This window comes from Heterodontus francisci, chromosome 6 (genome assembly GCF_036365525.1).
Source record: "Heterodontus francisci isolate sHetFra1 chromosome 6, sHetFra1.hap1, whole genome shotgun sequence".
Taxonomy (NCBI): Eukaryota; Metazoa; Chordata; class Chondrichthyes; order Heterodontiformes; family Heterodontidae; genus Heterodontus; species Heterodontus francisci.
This window is the reverse complement of record NC_090376.1, coordinates 36,818,654-36,834,768: the sequence shown is the minus strand read 5'-3', so window position 1 is coordinate 36,834,768 and position 16,115 is coordinate 36,818,654. Positions and strand designations below refer to the sequence as shown.

At 40.9% G+C, this 16,115-nt stretch overlaps 1 protein-coding gene across 6 annotated transcripts in view; it reads left to right on the top strand.

Annotated features, from left to right (window-relative positions):
- nbeaa (neurobeachin a) overlaps window positions 1-16,115 on the top strand; it is a 988,762-nt gene that overhangs the window by 230,418 nt on the left and 742,229 nt on the right. For all 6 annotated transcript variants that reach the window (XM_068033481.1, XM_068033479.1, XM_068033480.1 and 3 more), the window contains exons 18-19: window positions 167-275; window positions 6,635-6,716. In XM_068033481.1, the coding sequence (XP_067889582.1) occupies window positions 167-275; window positions 6,635-6,716 (191 nt within the window). The remainder of the gene's footprint in view (window positions 1-166; window positions 276-6,634; window positions 6,717-16,115) is intronic.

Genomic DNA, 16,115 nt, shown 5'->3' with positions numbered 1-16,115 from the left:
TAGGAGCTATTGTGGTCTGATGGGTCCTAACTAAGAGGAATATTGGACAATGGACTTAAACAAAATTGACTCCTAAATGAAGAGAACATGAATTTAGTTACATTTTTCATCACTGTAAAATGAATTAGTATCAGTCATGTCTGTTATAATCATGTGACTCTTTCAGACGGAAGGTGGAAATTATGCACACGCACAGTCTGTTCACTTTGCTTGGAGAAAGGCTAATGCTGCACACCAATACTCTTACTATAACAACATACAATACACTTTATGAGGTAAGACATTGAACAAATGAGACAGCATGTCAATTACAGTAACTGGTGTGAGAGCATTTGTTGGGCATACTGCAATTCAAAGATGAATTTAATGCTGTATGCAGCTATAACAACAAATACTCACTGTTTTAGAATATTTATTAAATTTCTGCATTCTGAAAGTATTTGGTGTGAGAAAAGATAAAGTTGCTATAGTCAAGGCATTTTTCAATATTTTTGTCTTTGTTCATAGTAAAAAGATATTTTTCATAAGTTGATCATATCAGGAATAATCTAGAATCTGTGCCTTATACTTGCTTCATATAAGTTAAGATGCATAGGTTTAATGATTAGTCCCCATTTACAGTATGTAATTCACTGAAAATCATGTGGATGATTCTTAATACCCTTTGCAGTGGCGCAGCAAGCCACTTGCTCTTTTTAAAAAAAAAAATAACCATGGCAACTTGGGATTGACAATTAATGCGTTGTCACATTGGCTGCATCAAAGGATTAAAAATGAGGTGCCTGCTATGTCCTCCTGTATCGCTTGAAAGGCAGAAAATACATTGCTGTTACGCAAGTACTTATACAGTAAAGTTATTAGATTCATTTACAGATTAATGCACAGAAACTAAATGATACATCAAATATTGAATCAGTGTAACATTTAAATAAATCAAATCAGGATTAGTCCATACTAGATTAATGTACCCTTTCTTGAATCTAGTCCATGGAGTCAGATAAGAGTCAGGTAGATTTGATGATGTACAGTGATGCAGATCTCAGTGCATCCATGGAATTTAGATTTCATAGATAGATTCATAGAAAATAGGAGCAGGAGTAGGCCATTCAGCCCTTCGAGCCTGCACCACCATTCAATACGATCATGGCTGATCGTCCAAACTCAGTAACCTGTTCCCGCTTTCTCCCCATATCCCTTGATCCCATTAGCCCAAAGAACTATATCGAACTCTTTCTTGAATATATTTAATGATTTGGCCTCAACTGCTTTCTGTGGTAGAGAATTCCACAGGTTCACCACTCTCTGGATGAAGAAATCCCTCCTCATCTCAGTCCTAAATGGCTTACCCCTTATCCTTAGATTATGACCTCTGGTCCTGGACTGCCGTGCCATCGGGAACATCCTTCCTGCATCGAGTCTGTCCATTCCTGTTAGAATTTTGTAGGTTTCTAAACTCTAGCGAATACAAGCCTAATTGACCCAATCTCTCTTCATACGTTCTGCCATCCCAGGAATCAGTCTGGTGACCCTTTTCTGCACTCCCTCCATAGCAAGAACATCCTTCCTCAGATAAGGAGACCAAAACTGCACACAATACTCCAGATGTGGTCTCACCAAGGCCTTGTACAATTGCAGCAAGACATCCCTGCTCCTGTACTCGATTCCTCTCGCTATGAAGGCCAACATACCATTTGCCTTCTTAACTGACTACTGCACCTGCATGCTTACTTTCAGCGACTGGTGCGCAAGGACACCCCGATCTCGCTGCACCTTCCCCTTTCCCAATCTATTGCCGTTCAGATAATTTGCCTTTCTGTTTTTTCCACTTAAGTGGATAACCTCACATTTATCCACATTATACTCCATCTGCCATGTATTTTCCCACTCTCTCAACCTGTCCAAATCACACTGGAACTTCTTTGCATCCTCCTCACAGCTCCCACTCCCACCCAGCTTTGTGTCATCTGCAAACTTGGATATATTACATTTAATTCCCTCATCTGTATCATTAACATATATTGTGAATAGCTGGGGTCCTAGCACTGATCCCACTAGTACCCCACTAGTCACTGCCTGCCACTCGGAAAAAGACCCGTTTATTCCTACTCTTTGTTTCCTGTCTGCCAACCAGTTCTCCATTCATGTCAGTACCTTACCCCCAATCCCATGTGCTTTAATTTTGCATGCTAATCTCTTATGTGGGACTTTATCAAAAGCCTTCTGAAAGTCCAAATACACCACATCCACTGGATCTCCCTTATCTATTCTACTAGTTACAATTAGCCATGTGAGCCACATGGAAGAGGGCAGGATCCCCAAGGACACATTGTACAGCGAGCTCGTCACTGATACCAGACCCACCAGCCGTCCATGGCTCCGCTTTAAAGACGTCTGCAAATGTGACTTGAAGTCCTGTGACATTGATCACAAGTCATGGGAGTCAGTTGCCAGCGATTGCCAGAGCTGGCAGGCAACCATAAAGGCGGGTCTAAAGCGTGGCGAGTCGAAGAGACTTAGCAGTTGGCAGGAAAAAAGACAGAAGCGCAAAGAGAGAGCCAACTGTGTAACAGCCCCGACAACCAATTTTATCTGCAGCACCTGTGGAAGAGTCTGTCACTCTAGAATTGGCCTTTATAGCCACTCCAGGCGCTGCTGCACGAACCACTGACCACCTCCAGGCGCTTACCCATTGTCTCTCGAGACAAGAGGCCAAAGAAGAAGAAGAAGAAGTTACATTCTCAAAAAATTCCAGTAGATTTGTCAAGCATGATTTCCCTTTCGTAAATCCAGGTTGAAGTTTTGCGATCCTGTCATTGTTTTCCAAGTGCTCTGCTATTGCATCTTTTATAATGGACTCTAGCATTTTCCCCACTACTGATGTCAGGCTGACTGGTCTATAATTCACTGTTTTCTCTCTGCCTCCTTTTTTAAATAGTGGGGTTACATTAGCTACCCTCCAATCTGTTGGAACTGTTTCCGAGTCTATAGAATTTTGAAAAATGACCAGCAATGCATCTACTATTTCAAGGGCCACTTTCTTAAGTACTCTGTGATGTAGATTATCAGGCCCTGGGGATTTATCGGCCTTCAATCCCATCAATTTCCCTAACACCATTTCCTTACTAATACTGATTTCATGCAGTTCCTCCTTCTCACTAGACCCTATGTTCCCCAACATTTCTGGGAGGTAATTTGTGTCCTCCTTTGTCAAGACAGAACCAAAGTATGTATTTAATTGGTCTGCCATTTCTTTGTTCCCCATTATAAATTTCCCTGTTTCTGACTGTAAGGGACCCACATTTGTCTTCACTAATCTTTTTCTCTTCACATATCTATAGAAGCTTTTACAGTCAGTTTTTATGTTCTCTGCAAGCTTACTCTCATGCTCTATTTTCCCCTTCTTAATCAATCCCTTTGTCCTCCTTTGCTGAATTCTAAACTGCTCCCAATCCTCAGGTTTGCTGCTTGTTCTGGCCATTTTATATTTCTCCTCCTTGGATCTAATACTATCCCTAATTTCTTTTGTAAGGCACGGTTGAGCCACCCTTCCTATTTTATTTTTTTTATTAAATTTTTTTTATTTCCTATGAGAACTAAAATTTATAAGAATTTCACAGTAATTATTCAATTGAAAAACCTCTGAAGTCCGAGCTATCAATCTCACAAGATTAAAGTTACAGTTGCAGGAAGTATTGCATCGAAAAATGATGACTAGGTGCTTATAGGTCACCTGGGTTGATCTGAGGAGAGTACCAATAAACCTTGAAGTGATATAATGGTTGTTCTTCATATTTAAGTATTTTTTTTAAATGGAAAATAAAATAAACAAGCTAGAAACAGATTTATGGACAGCAGTGTAAACTATCCTGTACTGTATGGCTACGCTATATGTATGTTATGTTACTTGCTTGCTACTTTCCTTTACATAATGTTTAAATACAAAATCCAGATTGTAATTTGTATTTTAGTTAAAGAACTCAGGAGTTGCACTTTGCACTCATCACACCTCTATATTTGGAGAACTTAAAATATCTCCAGGAAATAGGACTTAAATTCCAGATTTTGCAAGTTAATATTCCCCACAACAATAAAACTGGATGCCTCCATAACTATCAAATAGAAATATGTGTTTTCGGTAACTGTAGAATATATTTTTCATAGAATAACACAAGGAATCATTTTGATTTGTTATCCTTCCCATACCATAATTTAGGAAAGGTATACATCGAAGAATTATGTGCTCCTGTCCCGATTAAAGTTTACTTTTTGTGATGCCCTATCTGTGTTAATTGTGCTGCTGTTTATGTTTTAATTTCTAACTTCCATTCATCAACAAACCTGTTCCTCACTGTGCATTATGACTTATTCACTTTCACCAAAAAAATAGACTTTTTGTTGACGGGGTGGATGGAAGGATAAGAGAGAAGTTAGGTATTGAGGCCTTATTGGTTACTGTTGTTTAACCCTTGCTAGTCAAAAACATTGAAAATGCCTTCACAGTAGTACAGGTATAGGAAGGGGGAAGTCTTTTGTTTCTCGATGTAAAGTGTACTAAAGTGAGAAGCAATCTTATTTTCAAGTTGCAAAACTAATTAACCATTAGTTTGCTTCATTTTTGGATTGCTTCATTTGAGAACGTTAATGACTGAGTCTGAAAGATTGTCTGTTCCGTATGTGACTGTTAACTGGGAAAAAAACTTCATCCTTTGTTCAACTTGTACATACAATAAGAAATTGATATTAGGACTGGCCAGGAGTGCAGGAGTGGGGCACATCAAGATGAGCCCAATTGAGATAGATCACAATGAAGCACAAACAGGTAGAAACCACGTGTATTGAATAAAACTCAATTTTAAAAAAAACTTTAAACTTCTTTCATGTCCAGGAGGGAATTGTAATTGTTGTTTGGTTTAAAGCATAAAATACCATGATCTGTCTTTGACATTAGGAGAGAAAAATCTCAAGTCCTACCTCAGAATGAGACTGTTGCACAGCACAGTTGAGAGAAGATCATATGCATGTCTAAGCCACAAGTATCATAAAGGGACAGTGTCCCAATTTGTATTCCTGTTTGGATGTTGACCTTATTTTCAAGAATGCGAAGCTGTGTGCAATAAAGAACTTAATGACCTGGATTTTGCTCTCAGCTGCGTAGGAATGGTGCTCAGCGTTTGCCTCACTGACAGGTTCCCACAGAGTTTTTCTGGGCTTGTCGGTAGAGATTTCCTCTTCTCTGGCATCTTTTAGAGCATGGCGGCAGCGCGCATTGAAGATGGCGATCCACCCGCGCAGATCACCCATCACTGAGCTGCTTTTATATTGAGTGCGGCGGCTCATTAGCATGGAGAGGGCGGAACGCCTGCCCCCGAGGATGTAAAGGGGGAGGGCGTTCGTCCCTGACAACGGCTCAGGTGCTGATGCCATTTTTAAAGAGCTTCAAGCCCTTCAGATAAATTTACATTTTTAAAGGTGCTGCTACATGAAAATTGGAAATAAAACTTTATTTAAACTTTGAATCCCCTCTTCCACCCCCCCCACCCCACCATTGAGTTCTCAATAAATAAAATGGCCTATCCCTCAAGAAAACCACTTTTTAATATGCCGAACTTTCACCACCACCCAGGTCCCCCCTCCCCACAACAACTGCAGCATCCTTGACCCTCAACCCCTTCCCACCATCCCACAACCAATCGGAATGGTTTTCTGCCTCCACCCCCCCAGCCCTGCAAATTTCACTCCTCCCCACCAGTGTCATGCCTTGGATCTCTGAACAGAGATCCAAAGGCGCGTGAGTTTCAGCCAGCAGCCGGAACATTGGCGTGGGACAGCCGTTGCTCCCAGCTAAATGTTAATTAATCGTAATACGATTAGCATATTTAGATGAAGGCTTCGCTGCCGAGCTGCACCAAGGCCTTGCCGCTGGTAAAATGTGACAGTGCCTCCCCGGCGTCGGGGGTCATAGCGAGCCTCTCCCAGAAGAATTTTCCAGGCCCCCCCGCCATGACTTCCAACGTGGATGGCTGGTAAAATTCAGCCCATGGAGTCCAAACCAGGGAATATAAAGCAGGAAATATAAATTATATTTAAATGATGTAAGAAAACAAAATAAAGATTTGAGAGGTTAGATAGGATTAAGGGAAGGAGATAAAAGGGACAACCGAAAAAGAAAAAAAACAATTTGTTTTAATTTTTTAAATCTCCAATTCTAATTTTCTTCTCAGGAAATGAGACTCCACACTTAAAATTAATTTTTTAAGTAAGATTGTTTAGTAATTATCACTTATCATGTAGTTTCAAAACTCACTTACTCCTGAACGCACCAGTCATAACTTTTTCAGCCGTTTTTAGTGCGGTACTAGAGGACGAGTACAGCAAGCTCACACTGTTGCAGTCATTTCAGTGCCATGACTATTGACGAGGACTACGATAGTGCACCCTGTGGAGGATGTTTAACTGTGCATGTGTGTACTCCAGAAGTTGCTGTCAGATTTCTTCACTTATAAATGAGCCTCACTGTTACTATCATTGCAAATTCCAGGTCAATGTTAGTAAAATAGTCGTTACTATGGATATTGTATAAAGGTTAGCTGCTGCTTATGAAGGAATATGTTCATTTTTTTTACTTCTTGTTCAGATTTTGACAGAACAAGTGTGCACACAAGTTGTTCACAAGCCTCATCCAGAACCTGACTCAACAATAAAAATTCAAAATCCTAGTAAGTATAGGTAATAGTTTATTTTAGCATTTATGCCTGCAATCCCTTGAGAACACCTACAGCATAGCTGTAGAGCAGCATTGACAGGGGGCTGGATGACTATAATTCAATGGAATCATAATGCACATTGAAGATCTGTTTGCAGATTATTGATTATGCATAGTTGTAAAATAAAGAAAACAACTTGGATATATGCTATTTTCCTTTGTTAAATACATGATATGAATTTACATATGTTGATTTACAGTTATAGGGAATGGAAAAATAGAAGAGTTAGAAAATTATTTTCCCCAATTGCAGGTCAAATTTAAGGCTCCAGTGTTCTCTTTAATTTTCCTGGTGCTATGGCATGAAAATTTGGATAAGATCAATGTAAATATCAGTTACAAATTCAAAATCGGCACATGCATAAGATATATAATTTAATACCTCCCAAAATACACTTCACTTAGGACATCCAGCAGTATAAACCTTTGAATATTATTTGAATGTGAACTGAAAGGGTTTTGAAGTTCTAACTGTGAAGGATGAAAAAAAGTTGCATTTCTAATTTACTTTTAATATAATAGCTCTTTACAATAATGTACAATTTACAAGCCAGGCAAGTAGTTAATTATGACGGAGGTTATACTACAAAACTGGCCTAAGATTAGTATTTCAGCAATTATGGTTTATAATGGAGGTGAACAATAAAGGAATGAAAAGGTATATTAAGATGTATGTCCATTAACAGTTTTAATATTGTAGAATGACAATAGACTCAAAATGTAAAATATGAACTATATATAATGACTGCACCAGTGTTGATCACAAAATGGGTACACTGCATACAATGACTACAATATACCATTCAGAGCAAGTATTACAAAATTAAATTCTAGTAAAGCCATAGTACTTTAAACATCAATTTTTAGCAATCATCATGTTGCAATGCAGCTTACTCACAAATGTTGTAAATGTATTTTACTACTAAAATAATTTGACAGTATTTTATAATCATGGAAATTTGTACAAAGTCAGAGCACATTTATGCCCCTTTTACTTTGTATTTTAGGAATGTTTACTATTTTCCCAAATTTTGTTGTTATGCATTGATATTTCTTGATAATCTTCCTGTTTTTGATGCTTAAAATAAAAGACATGAAGGGCACTCCAAAAACTTTTTGAATTAATCCCGACTTTACATATAATTAAATTGTGAGCAGAGTAAATCTCACTTGGTTTAAGTATTACTGGATAGTTTGAAATGGATCTAGATTTACTATATTATTTTACTTTATTTTGGCCTTATTATAGGAATACACCTTGTGAGTAGTGTTTCATTTGATTTCCTAATGACAAGGTAAATGGAATGAAGAAAGCACTAATGTTGGAACCGAGACAATGCAGTAGGAACTGCTCCCAGTTTTGTTTTTCTGTCAGTCGGATCTCATACATACAGGAGCTCATCACAATGCTTGATAAGTCTCGAAACAAAACTGCGAAGAAATTCGCTTGAGTTTCTGTTTGCTTGATATTGATATACTCTCACCATAGGGCAAATATACTATTAACTTCAATGTAGTTTGGCAAGTAATAAGCCTAGGGGACCACATGTTTGCACCGATGTGTTGCTTCAGTTTAAAAGCTTGCAGTTTACCAGCACAGAATATGTGCTTTCCCAGAATGGACCAACCTGTTGACTGGCAGAGTTTTCTGGAAGTAAGTGGAAAGAATTCCAGTACCAATATCTGTTTCTCCAGGTTCCACTGATGCGCCAGTTCAGTCATTAACAGTGTCTTGGAATACTGCGGACCTGCTAGGCTCAGAATCTTGATTACTGAGTAAGGCACAGAGAATTGGACTCCATTCCAAACTCTTAGTGCCAGCTTCATCATTGTGCAGCTGACATGTCATCATGCAGCCAGCTTGAACCATAAAAAACTGTGGTACTAATTGGTCATACCTATGTAAAATAGTTTAGGAATAGGAAAGCCCAACAAGATTGATGTTTGAGTTTAATTCAATACATCTGCCTTCTCATCATATTCCTTAATCTGTTCTAAAAAATAATTTGCCTATTGAACTCCTGTATCCTGTTCACTCCAAAGACTTTCATTGGAACCTGTTTCACACATTTATTATCCATTATACAAATAGTTTTAGCCTTACGTCACAACCTACTCATGTGGATTTTAATCTACATATAGACTGGAAAAATGGGCAAATGTAGCCGAGATGAGGAGTTCATAGAATATTTTCAGGATAGTTTCTTTGAACACGTTCTGGAGCCAACCAGAAAGCAGGCTATACTAGACCTGGTATTGTGCAATGCGATAGGATTAGTTAATGACCTAAACAGCAGCAATCATATATGATTGCATCCACAGATCGCCTAACATATCATTTTAAACTTTCCAAATTAAAGAAAGACCCAGCCAAATTGTACCATCTATTAACCCCCGAATGAGGCTAACCAAACCAGGTGTCTTTAAATCAACAAATCAACTGTTTAATGAGAAAAACTAAATTCATAAACACTACTAAGATATGAACAACACTTAAAAGAGAAAAAATTAGAGTCCATGCAGATTTACGTTCCTGCTGGATGGCGAACAGTCCAAGGTTGCTTGAAGTCCTCACAGCCGTCTGGTGGGGGGAGAAAAGCTTCTTCAACTGTAGAACAGTCCATAGTCTAATTCAGAAGTCGAAATTATTGCTTTCCTTCTCCAGCGATGAATTTCTACAATTAACAACTTGCAAACACTTCTTAATGAATCAATTTGGCTTTAGAATTTTTGAAGGATAAAAGATTGTCACAGTCTAACTTCCCTTCCTTCAGCTTAAATGATCAGAGATCTCTGTTTTGTCTTGACTTTTTAGAATTTGAGAGAGAATAATAAATAAACAGACTAAATTCTCTTCCTTCAGTTTAAATGGTCTGAGAGCCCTCCTTTCAGGTGCTAACACACAGCAGTCTGTCTGTTTCCTCAGTTAGAACAGTCTATCTCAACTAAAAAGCCAGTTCAAAAGATAATTCCAACATTCTATATCCGGTTCTTGGTCTCTGGCTGTTGCCGGGTAACCAGGATGCACTCTTTGAAGCTGGTTGGTTTCCTCTCCAACGTCAACCAAAAAGCACTTTCTCTAACTCCTGAGGCTTGCTGGTTCTTAAAGCAGTATGGCTCCTTTTCCAGCCTTAAAGGCACATTGCATTCTTCCCGAAAAAAAAACTACAGGATCATAACAAAGGGTGGGAGGAACTAAAGAAAATTGCAGTCACCAGAGTAGTACTGAGCAAATTGTTGGAGCTGTGGCCTGTCAAGTCACCGGGTCCTGATGGACATCATCCTAGTTAGATAGTTGATACGTTGGTTTCAATTTTTCAAAATTCCCTTGATTCGGGGAAGGTCCCGTTTGATTGGAAAATAGGGAATGTAACTCCTTTATTCAAAAAGGGAGGGAGACAGAAAGTGGGAAACTACAGGCCAGTTAGCTTAACATCTGTCATGGGGAAAATGTTAGAAGCTATTTTTAAAGACGTTATAGTAGGGCACTTAGAAAAAATCAAGGTAATCAGGCAGAGTCAACATGGTTTTATGAAAGGGAAATCATGTTTAACCAATTGGTGTTCTTTTCAGCTGTAACGTGCTGTGAATAAAGGGTGGATGTACTGTACTTAGATTTCCAGAAGGTATTTGATAAGGTGCCAGATCAACAATTATTGTGGAATATAAAAGTTCATGGAGTAGGGAGTAACATATTGGCATGGATAGAAGATTGGCTAGCTAACAGCAAACAGAGAGTAGGCATAAATGAGTCATTTCCTGATTGGCAAGGTGTAATGAGTGGTGTGCCACAGGGATCAGTGCTGGCGCTTCAACATTTTACAATTGATATAAATGACTTGGATGAAGGGACCGAAGGTACGGTTGCTAAATTTGCTGATGAGACAAAGATAGGTAGGACATGAGGCTACAAAGGGATATAGATAGATTAAGTGAGTGGGTAAAGATCTAACAAATGGAGTGTCTTGTGGGAAATGTGAAAATGTCCATTTTGGCAAGAAGAATAAAAAAGAACCATATTATCTAAATGATGAGAGATTGCAGAGCTCTGAAATGCAAAGGGATCTGGGTGTCCCAGTGCATGAATTGCAAAAGGTTAGTATGCAGGTGCAGCTAGTAATTAGGAAAGCTAATAGAATGTTATCATTTATTGCAAGGGGAATCGAATACAGAAGTAGGGATGTTATGCTTCAGTTATACAGGACCACATCTGGAGTACTGTGTACAGTATTGGTCTCCTTATTGAAGGAAGGACGTAAATGCGTTGGAAGCAATTCAGAGAAGGTTTATTCGACTAATACCTGGAATGGACAGGTTGTCATATGAGGAAAAGTCGGACAGGCTAGGCTTGTATCCACTGGAGTTTAGAAGAGTAAGAGGTGACTTGCTTGAAACATATAAGACCCTGAGAGGTCTTGACAGCGTGGATGTGGAAAGGATGTTTCCTCATGTGGGAGAATCTAGAACTTGGGGTCACTGTTTAAAAATAAGGGGTCGCTCATTTAAGACTGAGATGAGGAGAATTTTTTTCTCTCAGGGTTGAGAGTCTTTGGAATTCTCCCTCAAAAAGCAGTGGAAGCAAAGTGTTTGAAGATCTTTAAGGCAGAGTTAGATAGATTCTTGATAAGCAAGGGGGTGAAAGGTTAGGTAGGTGGGAATGTGGAGTTGAGGTTACAGTCAGATCAGCCATGATTTGTTGAATGGCAAAGCAGGCTCGAGAGGCCGAGTGGCCTACTCCTGCTCCTAATTGTATGTCTGTGTGTTTGCACTCCAAGCTTCCTAATTCATAAGGTCTCTCATTTAGTATATTTCCCATAGTAAGAAGAGTTCTGGATCTTTCTTAATTCCCCTCATAATCTTGAAAGCTTCAATTAGGTTAATTTAATGTTGTTCACTTCATAAAGAAAACAAGTTAATTTATTTACCCTCTCCATAATTTAGATTTGTAAGCACTGCAAAATTTTTAAGGTGAATAATATTGTTCCTGTTATAATATCACCAGAAGTAAAAGAAAAAAAGACTGGCATTTATGTAGATCCTTTCACAATCTCAAAATGTTCCCCCGCACTTTACAACCAGTGACGTACTTCTGAAGTGTCGTCATTGTTGCAGTGTAGGAAATGTGGCAGCCAACTTGTGCATCGTAAGCTCCCACAAGCAGCAGTTAAATAAATGCTTGGATTGTCTTTTTTAGATGTTGGTAGGGGTTAAATAATGATCAGAACTCCAGGGAGTTTTCTTCTTTGAATAGTGCCATGGGATCTTTACACCCACCTGAGAGGACAGACATTCTGCAGTGTCAGCCCGGATTACGTGCACAAGTGTCTGGAGTGGGATTTAAACCCACCACCTTTGTAACTCAGAGGTGAGAGTGCTACCACTGAGCCACAGCTGACACTGGGCATAAGTATTCCAGATGGATCCTGATGAATGTGTTATATAGTGACATTACAACCTATTTTGATTTAAGTGCTTCACAAATGTAACCAATTCCTTCTATTCATTTCTTCAACTGCAGTCCAGCACTGGGCTGTCAGTTTGCTAACTTTATCCACAGTAACCCCTAGATCTCTGCTGATTCGAGCGCTATGATATGAAAAATGTTGTTTTTTGGTTTCTTGCTCTCATACTAATTATTTTTGTATTAATCCATGATGAGTTACATGCAACAAAAGAACAAAATGTTTCTGGATGTGGTTACATTATTCCTCATTGTTTGCCTTGCATTTCAAATTTTGAGGTTTTGCTTGCAAGATCATTGCTCAAGTCATTAAATTGTAGCACTTGATAGGTAATATAATTACCTCTTCACTTCTCTTATTAACCCTGTTCTGCAACTTACCATAGCAGACAATTACTGACATAAGTACAACTTACATTTGAATAGCTCCATTAACATAGAAAAATATCCCAAGACAGTTACAGATGTGTAAGAAAAAACAGGCAACAAGCCAAATAAAATCAAGAGGGCTGACCAAAAGAAATGGGCTTGAAGGCAAGTCTTAAAAGTGGAGGGGATGGCAGAGAGACTCCAATGTGTGGGGCCTAAGTACATGAAGGCACAACTGCCAGTGGTGAGACGTGGGGATCAGTGGGTGAGTGGGGTAGTGGGTGTGCGGATATGATGCACAAGAGAGAGGCCACAGGAGAGGTACCAGAGGGTTGGAGGACAGTGAATGTGGTACCATTATTCAAGAAGGGTAGCAGGGATAAACCAGGTAATTTCAGGCCTGGAGTCTAACATCAGTGGTAGGGAAATTATTAGAAAAATGTCTGAGAGACAGAATTAATCTCCACTTGGAGAGGCAGGGATTAATCAGGGATAGTCAGCATGGCTTTGTCAGGGGGAGATCGTGTCTAACAAATTTGATTGAATTTTTCGAGGAGGTGACTAAAAGTGTAGATGAGGGTAAAGCAGTTGATGTAGTCTATATGGACTTCAGTAAGGCTTTTGATAAGGTCCCGCATGGGAGATTGGTTAAAAAGTAAAGGCTCATGGGATCCAGGGTATTTTGGCAAATTGGCTTAGTAGAAGGAGGCAGAGGGTGATGGTAGAGGGTTGTTTTTGCGATTGGAAGCCTGCGACCAGTGGTGGACCGCAGGGATCGGTGCTGAGACCCTTACTGTTTGTCGTGTACATTAATGATTTAGATGTGAATATAGGAGGTATGATCAGTAAGTTCGTAGACGACACGAAAATTGGTGGTGGTGTAAATAGTGAGGAGGAAAGCCTTAGACTGCAGGATGATATAGATGGGCTGGTAAGATGGGCAGAGCAGTGGCAAATGGAGTTTAATCCTGAGAAGTGTGAGGTGATGCACTTTGGAAGGTCTAAGAAGGCGATGGAATATACAATGGATGGTAGAACCCTAGGGAGTACAGAGGGTCAGAGGGACCTTGGGGTGCTTGTCCATAGATCACTGAAGGCAGCAGCACAGGTAGAAAAGGTGGTTAGGAAGGCATACAGGATATTTGCCTTTATTGGCTGAGGCGTAGGGTATAGGAGCCAGGAGGTTATGATGGAGCTATATAAAATGCTAGTTAGGCCACAGCTGGAGTACTGTGTACAGTCCTGGTCGCCACACTGTAGGAAGCATGTGATTGCACTGGAGAGGGTGCAGAGGAGATTCACCAGGTTGTTGCCTGGGCTGGAGCATTTCAGTTATGAAGACAGACTGGATAGGCTAGGGTTGTTTTCCTTGGAGTGGAGAAGGCTGAGGGGGGACCTGATTGAGGTATACAAAATTATGATGGGCATTGATAGGATAGATAGGAAGAAAGTTTTTCCCTTAGCGGAGACGTCAATAACTAGGGGGCATAGATTTGAGGTAATGGGCAGGAGGTTTAGTGGGGAGTTGAGGAAGAATTTTTTCACCCTGAGGGTGGTTGGAATCTGGAACACACTGCCTAAAGGAGTGGTAGAGGCAGGAACACTCACGACATTCAAGAAGTATTTAGATGGGCACTTGAAACGCCATAACATACAAGGCTACGGGCCAAGTGCGGGAAATGGGATTAGTTAGGACAGGTGCTTGATGGTCAGCGCAGGCGCGTTGGGCCAAAGGGCCTGTTGCTGTGGTGTAAAACTCTATTACTCTAAGAGGCCAAAGAGAGATGAATTGAGAGTTTTGGGGAGTGGGGGTTGCAGTAAGGCTGAAAGAGGTTACAGTGATAGATTATCAAGGATTAGAAATTAGAACCAGAGAACCATAGAATTTACATTTGAGGTATAGGGGGGTGGCTGGGGGTCAATGTAGGTCAACCGGATAAGGGTAATGGAAGAGTGAGACTTTGGGCAGAATTTTAACTGAACAGGCCTGCACGCAGTGGGGAGGCCAGTGACGGGTTCAGAACCCATTTGTTTTCTCAGCCGGCATTGCCGTGGCTCTTTAACTCAGCCAGGGCACTAGCATCCCGATTCTGTGTTTCGCGACCAATCGCAGAGCGTAGGTATGATGATGACTCGTACTCTGTCAATGAAGAATCTCTATTTAAAGGGACCCCGTTAGGGGACAGAATGGCTGCATGAAACGTTGATTGTGAAGGCATGTGGAGACAAATAAATGGAAGGAAGATGTGGGAAGGCTGCTCCCCAGATCTCTGACTCTTCCCTGGAGGTCATGCTGGAGGCAGTGAGGGCCAGAAGGGGTGTGCTGTTTCCTCAGGACAGGAGGAAGAGGCCAGACTAAAAAAGCACGGCTGGAAGATGCGGAGGCTGTCAGAAGTAGACGTGTGGTGCCCAGGGCCTGGATTCAGTGTTGGAAAAGGTTTAATGACCTCATTAGGTCAGGAAAGGTGAGTGGATACCACTTTCAGGTGGCATCCATCACTCTTTGACTCCCCTCGCATTCTCCTGCACAACACTCCTCTGGCCAACACATCTTGCAGTTCTGCACATTTCCTTTCCTTCCAGGCACCTCCTCAAATCTCCACCTGAACAGTCAACACTCACACACCCTCATCCTATTGCCATCCTGCACCCATTCCTCACAGTCACCCTCCACAAATGTTTTCATTCCATCCTTAACACACATTCCACTTCTTGCCTTTACTCTCATTGGAAGAGGAGAGAGCTCAGAGCTCCAGGGAGAGGCAGAGAACTCAGGGTGGACCTGCAGCCACAGCCACCCTGACTGCATTGGAGGAGGATGCCTTGGAGATCGACAGGGTGCCACAGACATTAGGTGTCAGCAATGGAGAGATGGGGGTAGACCACAGACCTCATGACAGCATGAGATATCACTCTGCCACTTGGCACTGCACAGTCACGACAAAAGCAGGTCCCAGGCTGGGAACTCTGCGGCGAGTAACTCACTTCCTGACTCCCCAATGCCTGCCCACCGTCTACAAGGCACAAGTCAGGAACATGATGGAATACTCTCCACTTGCCTGGACGAGTGCAGCTCCAACAACACACAGGAAGCTTGACACCATCCAGGCCAAAGCAGCCCGCTTGATAGGCACCCCATCTACCACCTTAAACATTCACTCCCTCCACCGCCCATCACACAGTGACAGCAATGTGTACCATATACAAGATGCACTGCAGCACCTTCCAAACCTGTGACCTGTTCCACCTTGAAGGACAAGGGCAGCAGATGCATGGGAACATCACCATCTGAAAGTTCCCCTCCAAGTCTCACATCATCCTGACTTGGAAATATTTTGTTGTCACTGGATCAAAATCCTGGAACTCCCTCCCCAGCAGCACTGTGGGTGTCCCTGCACCAGATGGACTGCAGCAATTCAAGAAGGCAGCTCACCACCACCTTGAGGGCAATTAGGGATGAGCAACAAATGCTGGCCTTTCCAGCAATGCCCACATCCTATGAAACAAATTTTAAACAAAATA